Source organism: Mastigoproctus giganteus, chromosome 5, assembly GCF_048544385.1.
Source record: "Mastigoproctus giganteus isolate SK-2022 chromosome 5, ASM4854438v1, whole genome shotgun sequence".
NCBI lineage: Eukaryota > Metazoa > Arthropoda > Arachnida > Uropygi > Thelyphonidae > Mastigoproctus > Mastigoproctus giganteus.
The window spans coordinates 71,336,737-71,359,114 of record NC_143579.1 but is presented as its reverse complement, the minus strand read 5'-3'; the positions used below and the strand labels follow the sequence as shown (position 1 = coordinate 71,359,114).

The following is a 22,378-nucleotide window of genomic DNA, read 5'->3' as shown; positions in this document are numbered from 1 at the left end:
CAATTGCTTGTTTTTATTCGTATGGTTTCATTAAAAGAAAGAATTAGAGGTCTTGATGTATTTAACGCATTCAAAAATTTTATTGAAAAAATTAAATTGCCACTATTTAAGCTCGTATCGATAAAAACAGATGGAGCCAAAGCAACGACAGGGCATCTTAATGGAGTCATCGCATTGCGCCAAAAGGATCGATGAATTCCCAGGTTTTTTGAGTTACCACTGTATCATCCACCAACAAGCGTTAGCCAGGAAAAGATTAAATACTAAGCATTATGGACATAGCTTTCAAAAATCGTGAATTCCATCAGAGGACAATCTCTTTAAAGGAGACTTTTCAAAATGCAACTTGATGAAAATGAACCAGATCTGATATTACACACAGATGTGAGGTCGCTGAGTTGGAGTAAGTTTCTACAGAGATTTCGAAATATGCTGAATGAAATTAAAAATTTGTTGATCAAAGGGGAGATGATTATCAGCAGCTACAAGATACTGATTGGTTGTGTGATCTGGCTTTTTGGCAGATTTTACTAGTAAATTAAGTGATCTGAATTTGGAATTACAAGAAAAAATAAAAATGGGTGACATGATTATTAGTATTTCTGCATATAAATATCAATTTTTTGCAATAGCTAAGGATCTCAAAGAAAAAAAATTTGATCATTTTGCAAATATTCAAGGTCATTTGCAAAACTATCCTGTTTTTGAATTTAATAGTGTGAAATATGTTTCTGAAATTGAGAAAGTTGTGGATGATTTTGAAACCAGATTTAGTGATTTAAAAACAATTGAAGACATTGTTCAATATATTTCTTATCCATTTAATGTCGACATTTTATTACATTGTGAAGCGATATCTTCCTAAAGGCCATATCATCAGAAAAAGACTTTTGGAATTATGTTTGCCCAGAAAAGTACCCAAACGTAAAAAAATGCAGCAAACTTTTAAATTCCTTTTTTGGTTCCACATATCTATGTGAATCAGCCTTTTCATACTTGAAACAAACAAAGACGAAGAATCGCTCTACTCTTACGGACTTGCATACAGAAGATTCTTTACGGCTTGCCTTATCACAGTATATCCCCATTTTTGAAAGCTTAGCAGATGACATGAAGACATAAACTTCACGTAAATTAAAAATTTAAATATGTATGAATTTAAAATAATAATTATGAATTGTATTTAATTTTAAAATTTATAAACAACATTTTTCAATATGTGTTGATTAACTTTTTTAACCATGTGCAATGAAATTCTTGAGATGGTAAGTCACAGCACATTTTGAAGAAAAAAAGTAGATTGCATTACAAATTATGTAGGCTTCTCCCTAGCCAAGTGGGAAGGAGCAGTAGTGCATAGCACACGCTTCTTGATTAGACCGGGGTTCGAGCCCGTCACCACCAAATACGGAGGATGCGGAAAGGTCAGGGAATGACCACCACACATCCCCGGAGCAATATGGCCTTAGTTGCTAATGCTCCTAAAAACCAAATAACAAACAAACAACAAATTAAGTTGGCCACTCCTGATATATATCATTGACAAAACTCTATGACCTGCTCTGGCAGCCCATCTGCACTGCTCAGAGAACTTCATATCTGACTGCACAATTACCCCTGGTCTTTTTCATTCTCCACCTCCCTAAGTGTAGTATCACACAGTTGGTACATTTCCCTTGGGTTACTGCTACCCATATGCAGTACTATACATTTGTCAATGTTAAACTTTAGTTGCTACTTCTCAGCCCATCTGCCTAACTTTTCTAGATCCTGTTGCAGTAGCATACTGTCTTTGCTGTCATTAACAACCCTTCCAACCTTTGTATCTTCTGCAAACTTGGACATTCAGCCTGATATACTTTCATCGATATCATTGATAAATACACAAAACAACAATGGGCCCAGCATCGAACCCTGGGGGACTCCACTAATAACATTAGTCCATATAGGGCAGTGTCCATTTATTACCACTCTCTGCTGTCTCCCACTCAACCATCCCTTTATCCATTGCAGTAACTTGCCCTTAATGCCATACTGCTCCAATTTGTAAAGCAGTCTTCCATGTGCAATAGTATCAAAAGTTTTCCTGAAATCCAAGTATATGATATCAAAATTATTTTTTGCATCTAGTTCCTTTGTGACCACATTGTAGTATCCAATCAAATTAGTCAGACAAGACTTCCCCTTAACAAACCCATGCTGTGTCTGAATTATTACTGCAGTCTTGTCTAGGTGCTCCTGCATCACGTCTTTAACCAGCAACTCCATTATTTTCCCCAGAACAAAAGCTAAAACTAACAGGTCTATAATTATTTGTACACCCTTTGAACCCACTTTGTGAATTGGGGATACATTTACACATCTCCAGTCTGTGGGGGGGGACCTCCCCTGAATCTAAGGATGCTCTCATAATTATGGCTAAGGGTTTGCTAACTTTCCTCGCTGCCTCTTTCAATATAACTGGATAGATTCCATCCAACCCAGGTGCCTTTTTTATGTTTAACTTCAACAATTTCTCCTCCACTTTGTTCTCCGTTATTACAAAATCATTTAGCTCCCTGTTAGAGTTTAGTAAACTTCCGTCCTCCCCTTTCTTACAGAATTCCTCATGTGTAAATGTAGATGCAAAATACTCATTCAGTTTGTCAGTTATCTGAGCAGGATCATCAACAGTCGAACCACAAACATCAAGTGGACCAATCTGATTCATCCCATTCCTTATAGAGTTTACATAAGTAAAGAAGTGTTTGTAGTTTTTCTTTGCATCCTTTGCAAAGGATTTCTCATAATCAACCTTCACTTGCCTAACCTCCTTTGTGACTTGGTTCCTTTTTTTTTTTTTTTTTTTTTTTGTTAGTTGTTGGTGCATTGGCTTCTGTGACCAGAATGCACCTCCCAAGGTTTTTGTATTTCTACTCTGATCCAAGCCTGAGGCAGGATTCGAACCCACAACCTTTGGGTTGCCAGGCAGGTACATTACCCACCTGGCTAACCCAGTCAGCAACTTGATTACAGACTAGCTTATATCTGCCATAGACTTCTGTGTCACCTGATAATTTATATGCATCCCACACATTTTTCTTCTCTGTTTTATCTCTGATCACTCACATGCAGCATGTATTGGACACTGATGGTGCACATACTGAAAATCTAACAGGCTGCTAGTCTCTGAATCATTATTCATTCCAAGAGGTAACGGCCTCAAAAAAACTCGTGAATTATTATCTACTCTAATGTAGTCGTGTGGTCAGTGTGGGAGTGCAGTAATACACAAATTTGTGCTGACTAGAGTAAGATGGCTGTGCATATAACTAAATGTAAGATTAATTGTTACATTTAGCTATATGGCATAGCCATTAGCAGTAAGATGATGGTGCCATGTATTTGATGAAATTTTACATGTCTCTCTCTCGCTCTCGCTCTCTCTGTGTCTGTGTGTGTTGATATATTAGTGTAATTGCCGGGAACATTCGACTTACCTAGGAGAGGTCATAAGGACTGGTTCAATAGCATTAAGAAAATTGTAGAGGAGTGTAGAGAGAAGGAGTTGTAGAAGAAGCAGTTATAGAGGGAGGAGTTGTAGAGAAGTTATAACGGGAGGAGTTGTAGAGAAGTTATAGCGGGAGGAGTTGTAGAGAGAGGTGTTGTTCCATAAGGGAAGGAGTTCCATGAGAGTGTAATAGTCGGGAAACAGCGAGAATATTGTCGGATTACGGACGAGAGGATTTGCGGTGTAAGGGCATGAGTCGTTCGGAGTTAACAAGTTTGGAAGCAGCAAATAAGTTAGTAATCGAGGAAAGTCGTGTTTGGGAATGGTAATTAGTTACGGTTATGCAACTAATAGTTTCAAGTGTTAATAAAGTTAAAATAAGTGGGCAGTTAATAAGTCTATGCCACTTCAAAGTGAGTTTGATAGAGGAGAGTTTAATCTGATGTGGAAACCGTTAAAGAAAGTGCTAGAAGGTAAAGGAACTGGTCCAAAAGGTCAGAGAAGTGAAAATAATTGTAAGTACTGTTTTGTATTATTATTTCTAGTCAAGAGAATAATCCAAAAAGGGGAAGAAAGGCATTCTGAAATCCTAACTGTGATATTTTGAACTAGCCTAAGGAATAACTGGGTAAACAAATTGAATATTGTAAAGGAACTATTGTTTCAATTTAGTAACAAGATATGCTGAATGAACTTATTGTTTTGGTTTATCCCAGTGAGAAATGTTTGTAATATGAAGAGTTTTGTTGATCAATTTTGTAAACCTTTAAGTCAATTTCTATAATTAAACATGTTAAACTTTTTAAGAGTGTTTGTCAATTGCTCACTCAATTCCTAGCTAAAAATGCAATTAAACCTGAAATCTTATAGAAGCAGTCAGAGGCCCAAGGATAACTTGATAGTTTCCATAAATAAAATAAAAGTAGGGTTTAGCTTAGTAGCCAAGGGTATATGGTTAATAATAAAAACCAGAGAAGTTATGCCTACAATTGGCGAGGCAAAGTATAAAACAATACCCTTACGATTGACGAGCCAACCAGGATTACAATTGGCAAGTCAATGCAATAAGGTAAAAGGTAACGCCTACAGTAACAAGCATAGATCTTTTAATTGCACAGGGTTCTTTGGTTTCTTAGGCTTCAATCCTTCACTAGTATTACTTTATGCACACAAAAACAAATATAATAACACTCCAACTGGTTGTGGGGGGAATCACTACTACATACCATGCATGTTTCGTTCATCAGTGTAATGTTCTTAACATCAACTGCTGTCTACCAGATATACAAAACAACCAGCTACATGTTGACTACATCACTCATGTATGTTCGGTAGGGAAACAAACCAATTCTCTGTTGGTAGCCAAACATTCAATATTAGCATTTAATTATGATACACTTTGACACAAGATAAGTGATATATAATTGATGAATTACTCTTGCAAGTTACAGTTACTATTGCTTGTAATGGTGCCTATGGTAAAGATTGCTATAGAGAAGTAATAAATTTTGATATAATCAATATAAAAGAGTTAACTGTTCATCATATAGACAACTATGTCATCAGCTGTAATATATTCTTAGACAGAGTATGCATTCTCTAACAGAATCTCTCTAAATTATATTAACAAATTTTCAAAAATAGTACACTCCACTCTCCTGTTTGACAAAACTGAACTCTGAACAAACAGCTACAACTTCTTTCATATCCACCACCAATTCCTTAAAAGCTTAATTCCCTGTGGGAATTTATTTTTATTTTTCTGAAATAATGTGGGCCACTACTTTTCTATTTTTGGTTATGTATTTTGTTAATAATAATAACAGTTCGTGTGGTAAAATTCTGATGTATTTGTTGTTTTATCTTGTTAGTTCTCAAAATACAAACACATACTCATAGATAATAATTATTCTTTAAAATAATATTTCTTGAAAACTTATATCCTTGCATTTCAGTATATTAGTTTTTTTAACATATCTTTCCTAAATGGTTTTTGATAAAAGAATAATACACATGAACTTTTCTTTTTAAGGGCAAACCAACTAGTACTAATCCAGTTGCTAGCATCTTTGCATGGACCTTAGGCCTAGAACATCGTGCCAAATTAGATGGAAATAATGAGCTAAAAAGGTAAAACATTTTTACTGTTGTGATATATATTACTTACTACTATAACATTGTGTTGTAACTTACTATTCCAAAATTTTATATACTGGCTTAAGTTGGATTACATTCTGATATAAGCAACTGACAAATGGTGTCACTCACTCACTTTTGCTGTCTAACTGCCTATGCAATCTGTCAATTTTTTGATTCTGTTCTACTTTGTGCCATAAGTCATCTCTTATAATTCATGTTAAAGTAATGTTACATGCCATATTTAAGGCACTTAACATTACTTAAACATGAATATAGTTACACGAATTTCATATAAGGAGTATTCCAGTGAAACTTTAATTTGAAATCAATATGAAGCTAAGTTGTTAACTTATTATAGAAATTATATAATTTCAGGAAATATATATATACCTTGCTATAGATTCTTCAAGATTGGATGAGGTTTACCCTAAACTTAAATTTTATTGGATGTTTATTATGGAAAAGAAGTATTCGTAAGGATTTTGACAATTTCAAATTGTAGAAATCCTCCCAATTGTTTATCATATAATAGATGGTTAGATTTTTCTTTCTGTTTCTGTTTTTTTATTTCTAACCACCAAAGCACTGAATTCCATGAGCCATCTTGTGCTGAAGTCTAAGTACACAGGGTGTTTCAAAATTGCATGGAACAGATGTAAGAGCATATTCTACAGCTGAAAAAAATAAAATAAAATAAGTTCCTATAAACATGTTTCAAAAGTCTTTATTTCCAAGATATTAAACTTTAATCGTAAATTATACAAAACATAAAAGAAACTTAAATAAATCTCTGAAAGTAAATCAAAATTATCTTCTTTTTGTTTATTACAGTATTCAGTGTGATGAGTCTAATTCCTTGGCTTGAATATTATTTCAAGAATATTCGTAATGATCCTAACAGATGTACTATGTTCATTAGTTTTCAAAATGCAATTTCTGAGTTTATTGCATGGTAATATGTATAGGATAGAATTAATAAGATGAATGTGGTGGCCATTGTATAGGGCCAGTCCATCAGTTATTGTACTCCATGTTTAAAATGTTGGGAACATCACAAGAAAAATGGGTTGATTGACTGTCATGCATTGAACACATCCTCTGACAATTTTCAAGGAGTATGTCTTGACAGTTTCAACATTATTCCACAGAGAATATAGGTGTGTGTTCAGTGAGTGAAAGCCCTGCTAGTAAAAAATAAGGATCAATGAGATTGTATCCATAGCACCCAACCAAACATTAAAAGAAAAGGTATGTTAATAATAAGTACTGACATCGTATGTGAGTTTCAAGTGTTGAGAATTCCATTTTCTATAAACATTCATCCATAACCATAATGTGACTGAGGATCACACATATGTTGCAATTTTTTATGACCCCCTTCCTCCCAGATAAGAAAGGGTTCAAAACCTGTAGTACTTAGTACCTTGCATGGGTTGAAGAAGATGGGGGGAGGGATTCTGGAGATTAAAAAATTGGGATTCACCACTTCAAGCCTCCAATAAGCAAAGTGGTGGTATTTCACTGGTTGATGAGAGTCATCTACCACCTGAAAAAAAGTTTTTGCATTAATTCATATCTTGTGGCAACAGTTCTTGTAGAGGCGTATTGTGAAATACAATTGCTCTTCATATAATGTTCTCCATATGCTTGCAGATGAAACAGTTGAGACCTGACGACCTTGTGATAGTTGTGGTAGGAGTCACTTGTTCTGCGCAAAGTACTTACTCTTCAGTGGTTTCATTTCATCAAAATCTCCCTCTACCTCATAATTGTTTCATCATACCTGTTTCTCTAAGTCACTTTTTCATAGTAGCAAAACTTTTACGATTTGGTACTTGTTGAGTTAGAAATTTTTCATCATATTTGCAAACAGTAGGCATTCTTATTAACCTTAACATAAATTAAAATCATATCAATTAACAAATGCCATAAGCTGGAATAACTCATTAACACTGCTAGTACTTATTTGGCCATACTGATTGCTCACCATTAATGTAATTGTGAGTAACTAGTGTGACTGGTATGAAACAGTAAAAACATATGTATCAACACTATCGTGTTGATATATGTTTTTACTGTTTAAGTAGCTTCTGCCTTCGCTGATACTACCACAACCAGTTTTCCAACTGAATGATGAAATTTACTGCAGAACTACATGCATTTAAGTGCCTGTTATTAAATATAAAACATAAAAATGTTTTTCTATTTTATGCGGTTTTGTAATTTATGATTAATGTGTAATATATCAGGATAAAAATATGTTCCTATGGTTGTACTGTGCAATTTTGAACCTTGTATAATATTGAAATTACATTCTACTTCTATGTGACTCTGGAAGTCTCTTACTGAAATCCTCGAGCAGTCTCGAAGAACAATCTCCGAGACTACTTTGTCTCAGAGATTGTTCAAATTTGGCACAGACTCAGAGAACAAGATATTTTTGAATTAAAGGTGCAAAAAACACTGGGCTAGATTTGTCCCTTTGTGTCCATTGAACTGATAGCATATTGGGAGAAACATTTCTGTTTAAATGTAGAAATATTTGTCATGGAAAACCACAACTTACTGTTTAATTTAAAAAGTATGTAACTTAATTTAAATTAGCATAAATATTTTGGGGGGGAAAAAAGAATTGTGTTACCGTATAATGAATTCGATGCAATGAATAGTAAAATATTTCAATTTTTTTCCTAATGTGTATTTTTATTTTCATATGCAGATTTTGTCGTAGTCTAGAAAGAGCCTGTGTTAATACTATTGACTCTGGGAAAATGACCAAAGACCTTGCTGGGTGTATACATGGGATCAAGAAGTAAGTTTTTATTGTTTATGTTTTTTTTTTAACATAAAGTCTTATGGTGGACCAAATTAAGAGGTAGAAGCAAAGATGGCTAACCAGTTTAGGATTAGGATAACCATATAGTGCACACAGATGTTTAAAGAATTTATTGAAATTAAACTTATTTCAGTAAATGAAATAAGTTTAGAATGTTTGATTCCAGCCATCTTTCTTGTTATAGAAAAAAAAACATGAACATGTATAAAGATCAAGAAGGTTTTCGTCATCTGTGTCCTCTTTTTTTAACCGTCACTACTTGGCTTGTGACAAAGCTATCCAATATTGGGCCCTCACTAAGATCGGGTAGCACCCAATACTTTACCAGCCATTCCAATTTCCAAAAAAAAATCACAAAATTATTTTTTGAAATACAGCATTTTAAATTGTCATCATTTATAGTCTATTTTACTATCACTGGTTAGCTTATGACAAGGTTCTAACATTGTGCTCTCAATAAGGTCTGGGGCACCTGCAAACCAGCAACTGGTGTGTGTGTGTGTACGCACGCATGCACTAATGCTAGGAGCATAGTAAATATATTTGATGAATTTTTGAAGTACTAATTAAGTCATCAGATGCAGACATTTTAGGGATATCACGGACGTGATGTCACTCAGATATAAGGGATGCAGAATTTGAGTATGGTGACTACAATATGTATAGTATGATTGTTAATTGTCAAGTGGCACTCGTGGCCCCTCCCCAACTCTGTCGCAGTATAAATTCTGTAAAGGCCAGAGATAGTATAGGTTTAGGTGTTGTCCTGCATAGTGTAGTGTAGTGTAGTTGGGTTGTGTCAGTCTGTTGTTCCTCTGGCCATTTAGCCATAGGGCCTCTAGTGAGACCCTGTTGCCCGTGCACACTGCCTTGGGAAGGCAGGCCAGATATAGTATGGAATAGAAAGGTCTCTGGTGGGGGGTTGACCTGAACCCTGGACAACACCTGAGCTTTCCAGGGAGGATGTGGAGGGGGGACTCTGGAAAGTGAAAAGGGGAGAGGGGAAGACATGAGGAGAGGAACAGATGAAGATAAAGAAGGTAAATGACAAGGACACTTTCAGCTGGAAATAGGAAATTAAAGAGATAGAGGGGCACCCTTATGGAAGGAGGCCATTCTCCATGTGTGGGGGACTGTTTGGAACAGGAAAAGATTTGTGGTAGTACAGTCCACTAGGCAAAAGGTTGAGGTGGGTGAGGAGGGGAGTAGTCATAGGGCCAGGGCACCCTACATGGGGGGAGAGATCACACCATTATATAGCGTAGTATTGACATTTAATTAATTTAATTCATTGATTTTATTAATTTAAAGTATCATGTCCCAAACTAGAGCAGCAAAGCAACGGGCACAAAGTGGCAAGAGTGCTGTGACCCGGGGGAGAACTGAGGGGGGCGATTCTCCAACGCATCAGAGCCTAAAAAAATGTGCGATGTGAAATGTTTGCCTAACTCTGTGGAACGGAACATGATATTGCCATGGGGGATGTCTTTGTGTGTGCGTGATGTAAGGAGTGTAAGGAAATCAGGCAACAACTCAGCGTTGTTATGGGCCTATATGAGAGTTTGAAGGACAGGGTGGATGCCCTCGAAAGATCTAAATTGAGGGGCCCATCAGGCTCTCGACTGCCCACATCAACGCCAGAGCTTGCACTTGGTCATCACGCAACACAGCGGCAACCCCCAAGGCAGAATGCGCTGGTCCCTCAGGAACTAGTAGTTGTTGGAGACTGTTGTCAGGGAAACGGGAAACATGCTTTGTAAAAAGGATAGGTGGAACAAGACCAGGGAATGTCTGCCAGGGGCAAAGGTTGATGACGTTGTAGAGCAGATATCATCTTTTAAGGGCACAAAAGGTGATATAGTTGTACACATTGGCTTGATTTCATTTGATTTGGTAGTTGTTGGCGCATCGGCTTCTGTGGCCATATTGCACCTCCCAAGGTTTTTGCAGTACTTTGATCCAAGCCCGAGGCGGGAATCGAACCCGCGACCTTTGGGTTGCCGGGCAGGTACTTTACCCACTCGGCTAGCCCGGTCGGCGCGCGTTGGCACTAATGATATTAGGAGTAGGAGACTGGCAGAATTACTTAACAAGTACAGGTCACTGTTGAACAAAAGCCGAGAATTAGGGTTGAATTTGAAAGTGTCTGCAATTCTGCCCAGACACGATAGAAGGGAGTATATGATGAGAGCCTTGGCGATCAATTCGGCCCTGGAAAGAATGTGCAAGGCTCAAGGGGTAGAATTTTTTTCAGCCTGGACTGTACTTGTTAACAGGAGAGACTGCTTCTATAGGGATGGGATACACTTAAATAGAAAGGATGCAAGAATGTTTGCTGATGCTATCGAGGCAGTGTTAGGTGGGTCGGAAAACTGATAGCTTGGAGGGATACAAGGACTAATAGTTTAACAGTAGCCGTAGGCAAAGGTGAAGGTGATTCTTGCACAACTTCTATTAGAATAAGTAGCGACCTGGAGCGTGGGGTGTTGGGGGTTTCAGGGATGGATGGCAGTCATCCTGAAATAGGTGGGATATGGGATGTGTTAGGGTAACTAGGAATAGGAATAGGAGCATGTATCCTTGCATGTATACCACTGCTAGAAGTATAGTAAATAAATTTGATGAATTTGAAGTGTTGGTTAAGACATCAAAGGCGGATATTGTTGGGATAGCAGAGACGTGGTGTCACACAGATATAAGGAATGCAGAACTGGAATTTGGGGAGTACAATGTGTACAGAAAGGATAGACAGGATAGAAAGGGAGGAGGTGTTATGCTGTTAATTAAGAAAAACATAAAATCAAAAGAAGTGCATCCAGTTGATATAGATGAACAGTGCACTGTTGAGTCAGTTTGGTGTGACATGAGCACTGCGAAAGCAAAAATAAGAGTAGGAGTGTTTGCTGCATGGAGTCAAATGCCTTTTCATAATCAACAAATGCCAGGCATAATGGTGTTTTATATTCATTTGCTTTCTCCATTAGCTGTGATATTACGTGAAGGTGATCCATAGTTGAGAATTCTGTCCTAAAGCCAGCTTGCTCTTTCGGTTGATTCTCATCAAGTATTCTTTCTAATCTGTTAGTAATGACCCTTGTGAACAACTTGTGGATGTGGGATAACAAGCTAATTGGTCTATAATTTCCAATTTCTGATTTATATCCTTTCTTATGCAGCAAAACTATGATTGCATTATTCCACTCCTTAGGCATCAGACCTTTTCTAATGCATTTTGCGAAGAGTTTTTCCAGTTTTTGTGTCATGTCTCTTTCCAGTTTCTTCTGTTTTGTGGAATGGCCATCCATTTACTACCCATGAACTCGTTAATTTCATCTGTCCATCTCCATTGTGGTCTTCCAGGTTTTTTTTTAGTTCCTCTTGGGTAACATTCTGTTATTTTCTTAGTCCATCTGTCATCATGTCTTCGAGCTATGTGTCCTTCCCAAGACCATTTTATTTCTTTAGTTTTTATAAAAATGTACTTTACTTGAGTTTGCTGCCTAATCCATGTGTTTCTCTTCTTATCTAACGGCTTGATTCCCAATATAATTAGTTCTATTCTTTGCTGTGTAGTTCTCAACTTCTCTTCCATTCTTTTGGCGAGTGCCCAAGTTTCACTTCCATAAGTCATGGTGGGGAGTATACATTGATTCATTATTTTACATTTCAGACAAAGTGGGATATTGCTCCTCAGTAGGTGACTATATTTCCTGAATGCTATCCATCCAAAATTTATTCTTCTCTTGACTTCCAGCCATTTATCATACAGCTAATGACTTGTCCCAGATAAATATGACTCCACCTTTTCAATTACTGCTCCTTCAATCGTTATATCCCTTTCTGTGGCATACTTGTTCATCATTACTTTTGTTTTAGCCATATTCATCTTTAGTCCAAAATCCTTACTAACTCTGCATACCTGATTAAGATTTTCCTCTAATTCTTTGGGATCGTGGCTTATGACCACAATGTCATCTGTAAATCGTAAATGGTTTATGTACTCTCCATTCACATTGACTCCTTTCTGCAACAAGTCTAATCTTTTGAAAGCTTCCTCAACGGCAGCAGTAAACAACTTCGGAGATATTGTATCTCCTTGTCGAACTCAATTTTAAATTTGCTACTGTCTTTGTCTATTCTAATAAAGGAGGTAGCTTTCTCATATATTTTCTTCAAAATCAGAATATATATATATGGGGTATCTATGCCTTGTCTTTCCAGTGCCTGAAACATTGCCTTATGCTCTATGGAGTCAAATGCCAGGCATAATGGTGTTTTATATTTATTTGCTTTCTCCATTAGCTGCGATATTAAATGAAGGTGATCTATAGTTGAGAATCCTGTCCTAGAGCCAGCTTGCTCTTTTGGCTGATTCTCATCAAGTATTCTTTCTAATCTGCTAGTAATGACCCTTGTGAACAACTTGTAGATGTGGAACAATAAGCTAATTGGTCTATAATTTCCAATTTCTGATTTATCTCCTTTCTTATGCAGCAAAACTATGATTGCATTATTCCACTCCTTAGGCATCAGACCTTTTCTAATGCATTTTGGGAAGAGTTTTTCCAGTTTTTGTGTCATGTCTCTTCATCCCAATTTTAACAACTCTACAGTAACTTCATCTTCCCGCAGGGCTTTTTGATTCTTCATTTTCTTCAATGCAGGTTCTACCTCATCAGGCAGGATACTGAGTATGTCGTATGTGTTACTAATTTGCGATCCATCTTCCCCACTGCTGGCATCATTTCCTCACTCCTTGTATAATTCTCTATAGTAGTCTTCTGCTATTTGAATTATGCCTTCTCTGCTATTTATAAGTACACCATCGCTATTTTCACTTTCAGTATCATTTGTCTTTCTGTATTACTGCTCGTGGCTGCTAATTTAAGTCCTTTGTTTTCCCTTAATGCTTGTTCTACTTTTACTGTGTTAAATCTTCTTATGTCCTCTCTGAGTCTCTTTCTAATGGCTTTGCATAACTCAGTATACTGAATTTTCTCCTTGTCAGTGTTTATCTTGCTCTTCTAAAACACAAATTCTGATGCTGCTTGTTTCAATAATACTTGGATATCATTAGCCATGTCTTTTATACGGTCAGAAACTGTCCTAAACTAATATTCTAAAATTTTGTTTTAGAATATTAGTTTAGGTTGTATTATTTACTCGAGTAAATAATACGAAGGTCTTTGAGATAGCAGAAGAGGAGAAAAAGCAGTATGCACTGGAACTTAAGAACAAGTTTGAGCTTCTGCAGACTGCTTAGGACCAAGATATCATGAGGAATTTTTTCCTCTTTGGATTTCTTTTTACCTATAGGTTTCTTGGGCTTTATCACTCTCAGAAAGTTGTAATATTCCTGGTCGATATCTTGGTCCTGAGCAGTCTGCAGAAGCTGAAACTTGTTCTTAAGTTCCAGTACATACTGCTTTTTCTCCTCTTCTGCTATCTCAAAGACTTTCATGTTATTTACTCGAGTCAGTTTCTTCCTTTCTTTTCTTAATCTATATCAAGTGTGCATCTTACCATTCTGTGATCACTGCCAACAAAGTATTATCCGACTGTAAATGAATTAAATCTAGTTGCAAGGAATCAGGAGCTTCATCTGGCACCACATCAAAAGGAGTTTTGCACATTCTTAGTTTGAGTTCATGATTTTATAAATCTTGAAACCTCTTTTGAAATTGATTCAAAAGATTGGAACACTCTGCAGCATACTCCACTATGGATTCTGGTTTCATTTCTTTCATTGTTGGAAAATGTACCATGCAGCGTTTTTTCAGTTGAGTTACGAACAGTTGCAGCATTAATTCAAAGCTGATATTGACAAGAAGATAGGTAATAAGCTGATTTGGCCCTTGTAATTTCAAATTTAGATTATTTAAATGGCTAGTAATATCAACCAAAAATGTCAAATCATATAATCACTTTTGTTCCTCTAAATGGGGAAGCCTCTAATATCCATGAAGAGTTTCACTTCATCTTTCAGCTCATAGAAGCGCTTGAGCATCTGCCCTTTACTTAGCCAGCAAACCTCACAATGGTACTATAAATCACCATATTCCACTTCAAGATCCTTAAACATTTCTTTAAATTCTCTGTTGTCCAATCCCTTATTTTTTATGAAGTTAATACATTTTGTTACCACTTTCATCACATTGGTTATTCTTGGAGAATGTGCACATTAATTTTGTTGGTGAATAAGACAGTGACACACTATTAACACACTAGATTCCAGATGATGGCTCTCCGGTTCTTTCTTAATTAAAACAACAAGTCCTTTTTCAGATCCTATCATATAAGGTGCACCATCCGTAACTACACTGCTCGGTTTTTCGTAGGGTAAATCAAAATCACTAATTGCTGATTCGACTTCATGTGGTGGTCCCATGCATCGATTTTAAAGCAAATGAATCTTCTTGTATCGTAAAGTTTGCCGTTATCCCACATACAAATATAGTCAAATGTGCCATATTATATCTGTTGTCTCATCTACGGCTATGGAGTAAAACACAAATTCTGATGCTCCTTGTTTGAAGGATACTTGGATATCATTAGCCATGTCTTTTATACGGTCAGAAACTGTCCTAAACTAATATTCTAAAACAATCTGACTTTTTCTGGAATTAAAATTCATGCAACAGCAATTATACACTCTTTAACAAACTCGCCTTTGATGTGTAGTTTTCGTTTCTTTGCAGTTAGCTCACACACTTCATAACTTGCTTGCGTTACAGATGTATTTTCATGAATAATGTTTTTTTTGAAAATAGATTGGTGTTTGCATAAAGATTCTTTTAAAAAAAGTTATCTTGTCTAAATGCAGAGTCTCTTTCAATTTTTCATATTTCGTATGTTTGGTCAAATAGTAGTGTTCAAGATTGTAATTTTTATTAACTGCAACCGATTCTTTATAAATGAGACACACACACTTTCCATTTACTTCCATGAAAAAATAATTATTCGTCCATTTTTCATCAAACAAAGAATTGTAGAAAGGGGTTACTTTTATGCACTTTACAATATTGACTTAAATAGAACTAAGCAAATGAACCATAAATGTTGCCAGCATTCAAAATTATTGCACTTAATTTGCAATGATGTGTAATGACACAACCAAGACAAAAATTAAATCAACACTCACTATCCATCACCAATAACAAGACCTAATGAGACAGAGCCAACATGCACAAGTGTGGTTTTGGGGGAGAAACAAATGCTAAATGCAAATTGGCTGTAATGATGGTGACTATTACGTCATCGATTTGTACCGATTCCTACTCATGATTAATGTCACAAGACGATCATTACAGCTAACAGAAATTTGTTTATGGATGCTTAAAACAACTTATATTAAATGACTGTTTTGCCCTTAAAGCTTATGCCATTTTTTCATATGGCATTTTAGAGGACTTCATCAGTAGGCGATTTCAAATTTGACTGGGGTGAAATTTCACCTGTGGGCGAGAGGTTCCCCACCCCTGCTTTAAGTAGTACTTGCTTTGTTTTGGGAATAGAAATTTTAAGCTTGGACACAAATGTACATGACGAACAGGAGGGGGAAAAAGGATTTATGCTCTTAGCTAAAAAGCACATCCAGCTGACATGGGTGGCCAGTGCAATATTGAGTCAGTTTTGTTTTTATTATTTACGATTGAGTATTGGCCAAATTCTTGGCTTCTTGGACTGTTTAATATTAAGCTATCAAAAATGATTTGTGATATTAATATTGGTGATATGATATGATTAATGAATTTTCACGTATTAAGATAGAAAAATTAAGTTTTGGTTGCAATTATAGGTGTGTGTATATATAGCCAAGTGGTCAGGAGTGGGAGTGCAGTAGCACACACTCTTTGAGTAGACTGGGGTTCAAGCCCCTGACTGCTAAATATGGTCAATCTGCCAACCCGCACTGGACCAGCATGACAGATTATGGTCCAGTTCCCTCATCCTGAATTGTTGAGGAGGCTTCCATCCTGCAGTGGGTTGATAATGGCTGCAGTTTACTTTTTACTTTATTATTGATAATCATTTTTTGTTAACAAAATTTATATTGAATGATGCCTTTGTAGTCCATTGACTTTTAAAATAATAATGGCACCTACTCAAAACTAAGCATTTCCTGGACCATTTGTCCAAATCTGAATATGAGAAAGATGAAAGCGATGACTCTGATTCAGATAATGTAGCTGATTCATCTTACAGATCGGTATGATCTGCAAGATGATGTTTCTCCGACAATTTTTAGTATAAGAAAAATTGTAAAACTGTTTAAATATTCTCCAGCAACAAATTCTCTTTTGCAGCAGGAAATAATCAAGACTGAAAAAATGGAACTACAAAACTGGACTGTAAAACATGCTGGAATACATTAGAAAGAATGATCGAAAGATTTTTAAAGATCCTAAATCCGATAAAAAAAAATTGTTTTATGACAGCTGAAGCTCGGTCACTTATGGAAAGAGGAATATTTTGAAATTGTGAGAGATATGTTAAATTGCTTAAAACCTGTTTGATTAGCAATTGAAGCATTAAATAATCACGATGAAAATCTTCTAACAAGCAAGGAAATTAAGTTTCTTTTTAGTAATTTGGAAAAACAGAATTGTGCTTTGAGCAGTATGCTTTTAAAAGAAATTAGAAATGAATTTCTTAAATGCAGGAACAAAGATCTAGTATTTCTCATTAACCAAGTAGTTAAGAGTGCAGTAACACAAGCTCTTCGAGTAGACCGGGATTCAAGCCCCTGACTGCTAAATGCAGTCGATCTGCCAACCCGCACTGGACCAGCATGGCAGACTATGGTCCATTTCCCTTAACATGAATTGCTGAGGAGGCTTCCATCCTGCGGTGGATTGATAATAGCTGCGGTTTATTTTATTTTATTTATTTATTATTATTTTTTTTATTCCTCATTAAATATTTTAACAATGTTGTTAGTTGTTTATATGAGGTGGAAAAGGACTACTTTTTTGCTTTGGCAAACAAGAATGAAATAGCTCGATTAGCAGAATCATTAATGGAAAGACTTTAAAGGGGAAAATGTGCTTTAACAGAAGAAATGCAAAGTGGAGGAGATGCGAACATTGTTGTGGAATACTCCAACATGAAATCAGAAACTGATCTAAAATCTTATTTAGCAAAAGCAATATCGATTTCAACAGCAAAACCAAAATCAGGGCAGACAAAATGCTTTCGTCTTTTAAAAAGGAAATGAGCTTATATGAAGTGACATGTACCCTAACGCCCAACTTGAAGATGCTTTTGGACACACTCTTAACAATTCCACCAACGGGAAGGCAAAATGAAAGAAATTTTTCTACATCTGGAATATTTGTCACGAAACAAAAATAAAGATTATCGGATAGGGCAATTAATGCTTTGTGTGTTTTAAATTTTCATTTTAAGAATGATAACTTTTAACTATTTGTGATATTATCTTTCAATTTTTTAAATGATTTTTATTTAGCATTTATTTTGTGTTAATGTTCCCCTCTTTTAATTTTTTCTATTAACAAATGTGTATATCAGGTAGAGATAATTTTTACATGTTATTGAAATATATAATCTTGTCACAATATATTGGTTCATAATAATAATAAAACATGCATTTATTATTATATCATTTTTTTTACAAAAAACCTCTGAAACTTTTAGTATAACCTTATCACAGAAAAATGATTATAAAAATGATTCACTATTTATAAATAACGTTATGAAAAATACAGAATAATTAATGATTTCGGGAATTCCCGAGAATTCCAATTTCTCATTCCCGCATCCCAAAGATTAATATTTGTTGGGAATTTGTAAACACTACTCAGCACCATCATTCTTGCCATAACCTCACTTTAAAATCTATCTCTCTCCACTTTTAATCTTTTTTATCATAATTCTATCATATATCTTGACATGATCGAACCATACATCTCTACAGACTTATTCTTTTTTGTTAAAATTTCACTGTTTTTCTCATTACTAGGCTCACACCCAGCTATCACTTGCATGACATCATTGGGCACAGTTCTACAAGCTAGCATCACCCCGGCAAAGCATACCTTTGGGCAAACAACCTACATCTGTTAACAAAAGAATGCTGAATTCTTACCCCCCATGCTTCACACATGCAAGCACGCACATTGCAATGGGGAGAAATGAGCACTTATAGAGTGTGTCTAAAGCCTCACCCTTAATGCCCCCTGCACTGTTACCAACTTCTTCACCTTTGAGTACACTATTCTCACTTTGTCTCTTATATATTTCATGTGGAGCAAAAAAGGTAAGCTTCACTACTGGTTGTCCCAATATTAGGACTGTGGGGCATCTTCCTGCACTCAGAGTGCTTCTGATTAAAACCATTTTAATTTTCTTAATAGAAATCTCCAATTTATGGAGTTCAACCCACTTTTCTAACCTTTGAACAGCTTATCCCGGAATTTTCCTCTATCTATAGCCTCAAGTCACCATATACTAATATCAAGAGGTCATATGTAGACACTATGACCTCACTGGTGCTCCACTCACCATTCAACAACTCATCCACAACATAGACCCACACATAAGGGCCTATGATCAAACACTGCAGAGCACCTCTTGTTATATTCTTAGTGAACTCTTGATATTTTGCTTGCACAACTACTTTCCTATTGCTGAAACAGCTTCTCATCGTCCTGTAAATATTATCGGGGCACTTTGCCATTTTTAAACATCATAAAACACTTTCCCACCATAGTGCATCGAATGCTCCCTTAAGGCCAACAAACATACCCAGTATATATTTAGTCTGTGCATACTTTACTCTATCCACCATTGCAACAACAGCATCCTCTATGGAGCTATTCTTATTGTATCCATATTGATTTTTAGATGTCTTTCAAATATTTTACCCAATGCCAACAAAAGAGCTATAGACCTATATGACCCCAGAGCATCTTTTTCTTTATTCAGATTTTTCAGTATAATTTTTACCATGGCTTCCTTCCAAACAGATGGAAAGATGCTCTCCAGTCTTTGAACTGTAAAAAAGCCATTGCTATATGTCTGTCACAGTTTTCTCTTAAGAAAAAAATAAAAAAAGTAAAAAAAAAACACATCCAGAGATCTTTTCCTGTATCATTGCCCAAAACATTTATAATTGGAGGACCATTTTTTAAACATAGATCTAAGAATTTTCTTTATCTCCTATGCATACTCTGTGTTAATTCCCTTGTCCTCACAGATGAAATGTTACTTCATCTAAACACCATACAGTCACAAAGGTGGGCTTTTCTTCTGCTTCCCCCATTTCACTTATTTCACATGAAAATTAAAGACAACACACATAATCCTAAACCATTTCCTATAGTACCTGTAACTTATACATCTTTATCCTTATACACTTCTTAAGTATCCACCATAATGTGATTTGTGGCGTCTAAAAATTAGTATTGGTATTACCCATGTAGTGCAAGAAGGGCTTTTGATGCACTGGGGAAAAAAATAAAAAGAGAGAGATAAAAGAAAATACAAAAAGTTAAGAAAATAGAATAATTATGCTCTTCCCTCTCCATGTAGGTAATTATCCAGTTGACCTTTGAATTTCTTTGTGCTGTCAGCCTCAACCACACACAGAGGCAACCCATTCCAGTAATCGGCAACTCACTGGGCGAAAGAAAACTTCTGCAATCCACCAAAATCTCTCCCCCATAATTTGAATTTGTTACCCCTAGTTTTGTGATAATTTTTAAGACTTTGAGAAGGGATAGTAAAATGAATGAAGGGTAAATTTTCACAATTTAACCTTCATTCATTTTACTATCCCTTCTCAAAGTCTTACAGACTTCACTCAGGTCCTCTCTAAGGTGCCTAGTTACCAAGCTGTCCAGCTCACGTAATCAGTCTTTCCTCATGTGGTCACCCTTTTACAGATATCACCATGTGGGTTGCCCATCTTTGGACCCTTCCCAGAATCTCACACAATATTGTTTTTTAGGTGAGGTCTCCATGCCTGGACACAGTATTCCACAAGGTATCATGCAATTGCCTTATGTAATGGGATTGTAACTGCCCTATCTCTAGAGACTATTGGTGTCATATCAGTGATCGAAAAATCACTGATATGACACCATGGTCTTTCCTGGCCTGCTGTCTACATTGCTCAGATAACTTCATATTTGTCAAAATCATGACTCCAAGATCCCTTTCCTCCTTTACTGTTATTAATTCAGTCTCACCAAGTGTAAAACCTTTCATTTTGCTGTATTAAATCATAGTTCCAACTTTCTGACCATGTTTGAAGCCAGTTCGGGTCATCCTGGAGAAACACTGCTTGACACTGATCATTAACTAGTCTCCCAATTCTTGCATCATCTCCAAATTTTGACATCATTCCTTCTATCCCCTCATCAGTGTGATTTATGAAAATCAGCAACAACAGTTGACCAAGAATCAAGTCCTGGGGAATCACAGTAGATTACTCTCACCATCCTGCAATCCATCTTAGAATTTTTCTCATAATCCCCACCCATTTCAGCTTATACGGTAACCTCTCATGAGGGACTTTGTCAAATGCCTTTCTAAAATCCAATTAAACTGTCAAAATGATTTCCTACATTCAGTTCATGAGTAGCTAGTCAAAACAGCTAACCAGGTTATTAAACATAATTTTCTCTTAACAAAACCACGTTGTGTGTTCTTCAGAATGCCATTTTTATTTCAAAATACTGCTCCTAATCATTGTCTCAAGGATTTTTCCAACCATTGGTCTGTAGTTACCCACTTCACTCCTAGAACTGCCTTTATGTATTATCGATACAGTGACACTTCTCCATTCGAAAGGAATCTCTCCCGAGTCCAGTGGTGCCCTCATAATTAACCTTAATGGTTCAATGTATTCTCTAGCTGCTTCCTTCCAAATTACTGGATATATGCCGTCAACTCCAGGAACATTACTTATTTAGTCTTGAAAGTTTCTCAAAAATCATCTATCATAATTTTCTAAAATTCATCTGTAAATCATTCACTTGCTCAGCCTTTACTCACATGAAGAGTCTTTCGTCAATAAAGGTTGATGTGATGTACCAATTCAGTTCATTAGCAACATCATCTAAGTTATTTAACTTTACCACACCCATTACATATGGGTCTGTTTTCTTCTTTGTATTCACATACGTGAAATTATATGCATTAATGCATCTGTGACTGTTGCTTTAAAGGTATTCCATAATGCTTTGTATTCTCCCTCCAATCTGCCCAGTTGATAGACACCATATAGCACCTCAAACTGTCATAGTCCCCTTTCCTGAAATTAAAACCTGGGTCTTTACCTTTAACAACTGCAACACCTTTCTTCAGCTTCCAACTATCGATACTTGATCATTTCCTGCCAGTGGTTCCTGTACTGTGAGCCCAATGATATCATCTGATTTGTGAGTAATGATCATGGTTAAAATATTCTTCCCCATGGTATTTTCTCTAAAATTCTGTGCAAGAAGAAATCATCTAGTTTATTTAAAAATTTTCTTCCCTATGGAGATTTTCCCCTCCTGCTTTTCCAACCAATTTAGGGGCAGGTTAAAGTCACCCACAATAAGACATTCACACGCTTGCCCATTCCATCTGCATTTAAACTAAATGCAGATGGAATTAAACTCATTGTACTCTTCACAATTTTCTGGTCTGTAGTTTACTCCCACTCTCGTTATGCATTTGTTTCCACCACACAGATTTCAGATTTTATGCTAGCATGCGTAAATTCTGAATCTGCAGACGTTCTTTTAGTGCTCAAGCTGCTTTTGATAAGAAGCATGACTCTACCACCTCCTCTTCTATCTTTCCTAAATACATTGTGCCTACCATATTTAAACTGATCATCCCCTATATCTGGGTGACACCACCTTTCTATTAGGCCTATTATGTCAGCATTAGTTTTCCTG

The 22,378-nt window shown here is 36.1% G+C and overlaps 1 protein-coding gene across 1 annotated transcript in view; it reads left to right on the top strand.

Annotated features, from left to right (window-relative positions):
- The window catches only part of LOC150085479 (isocitrate dehydrogenase [NADP], mitochondrial-like), a 153,196-nt gene that overhangs the window by 119,480 nt on the left and 11,338 nt on the right, over nucleotides 1–22,378 (top strand). The window contains exons 9-10 of the mRNA XM_090374064.1: nucleotides 5,523–5,620; nucleotides 8,349–8,441. Of these exons, the coding sequence (XP_090230190.1) occupies nucleotides 5,523–5,620; nucleotides 8,349–8,441 (191 nt within the window). The remainder of the gene's footprint in view (nucleotides 1–5,522; nucleotides 5,621–8,348; nucleotides 8,442–22,378) is intronic.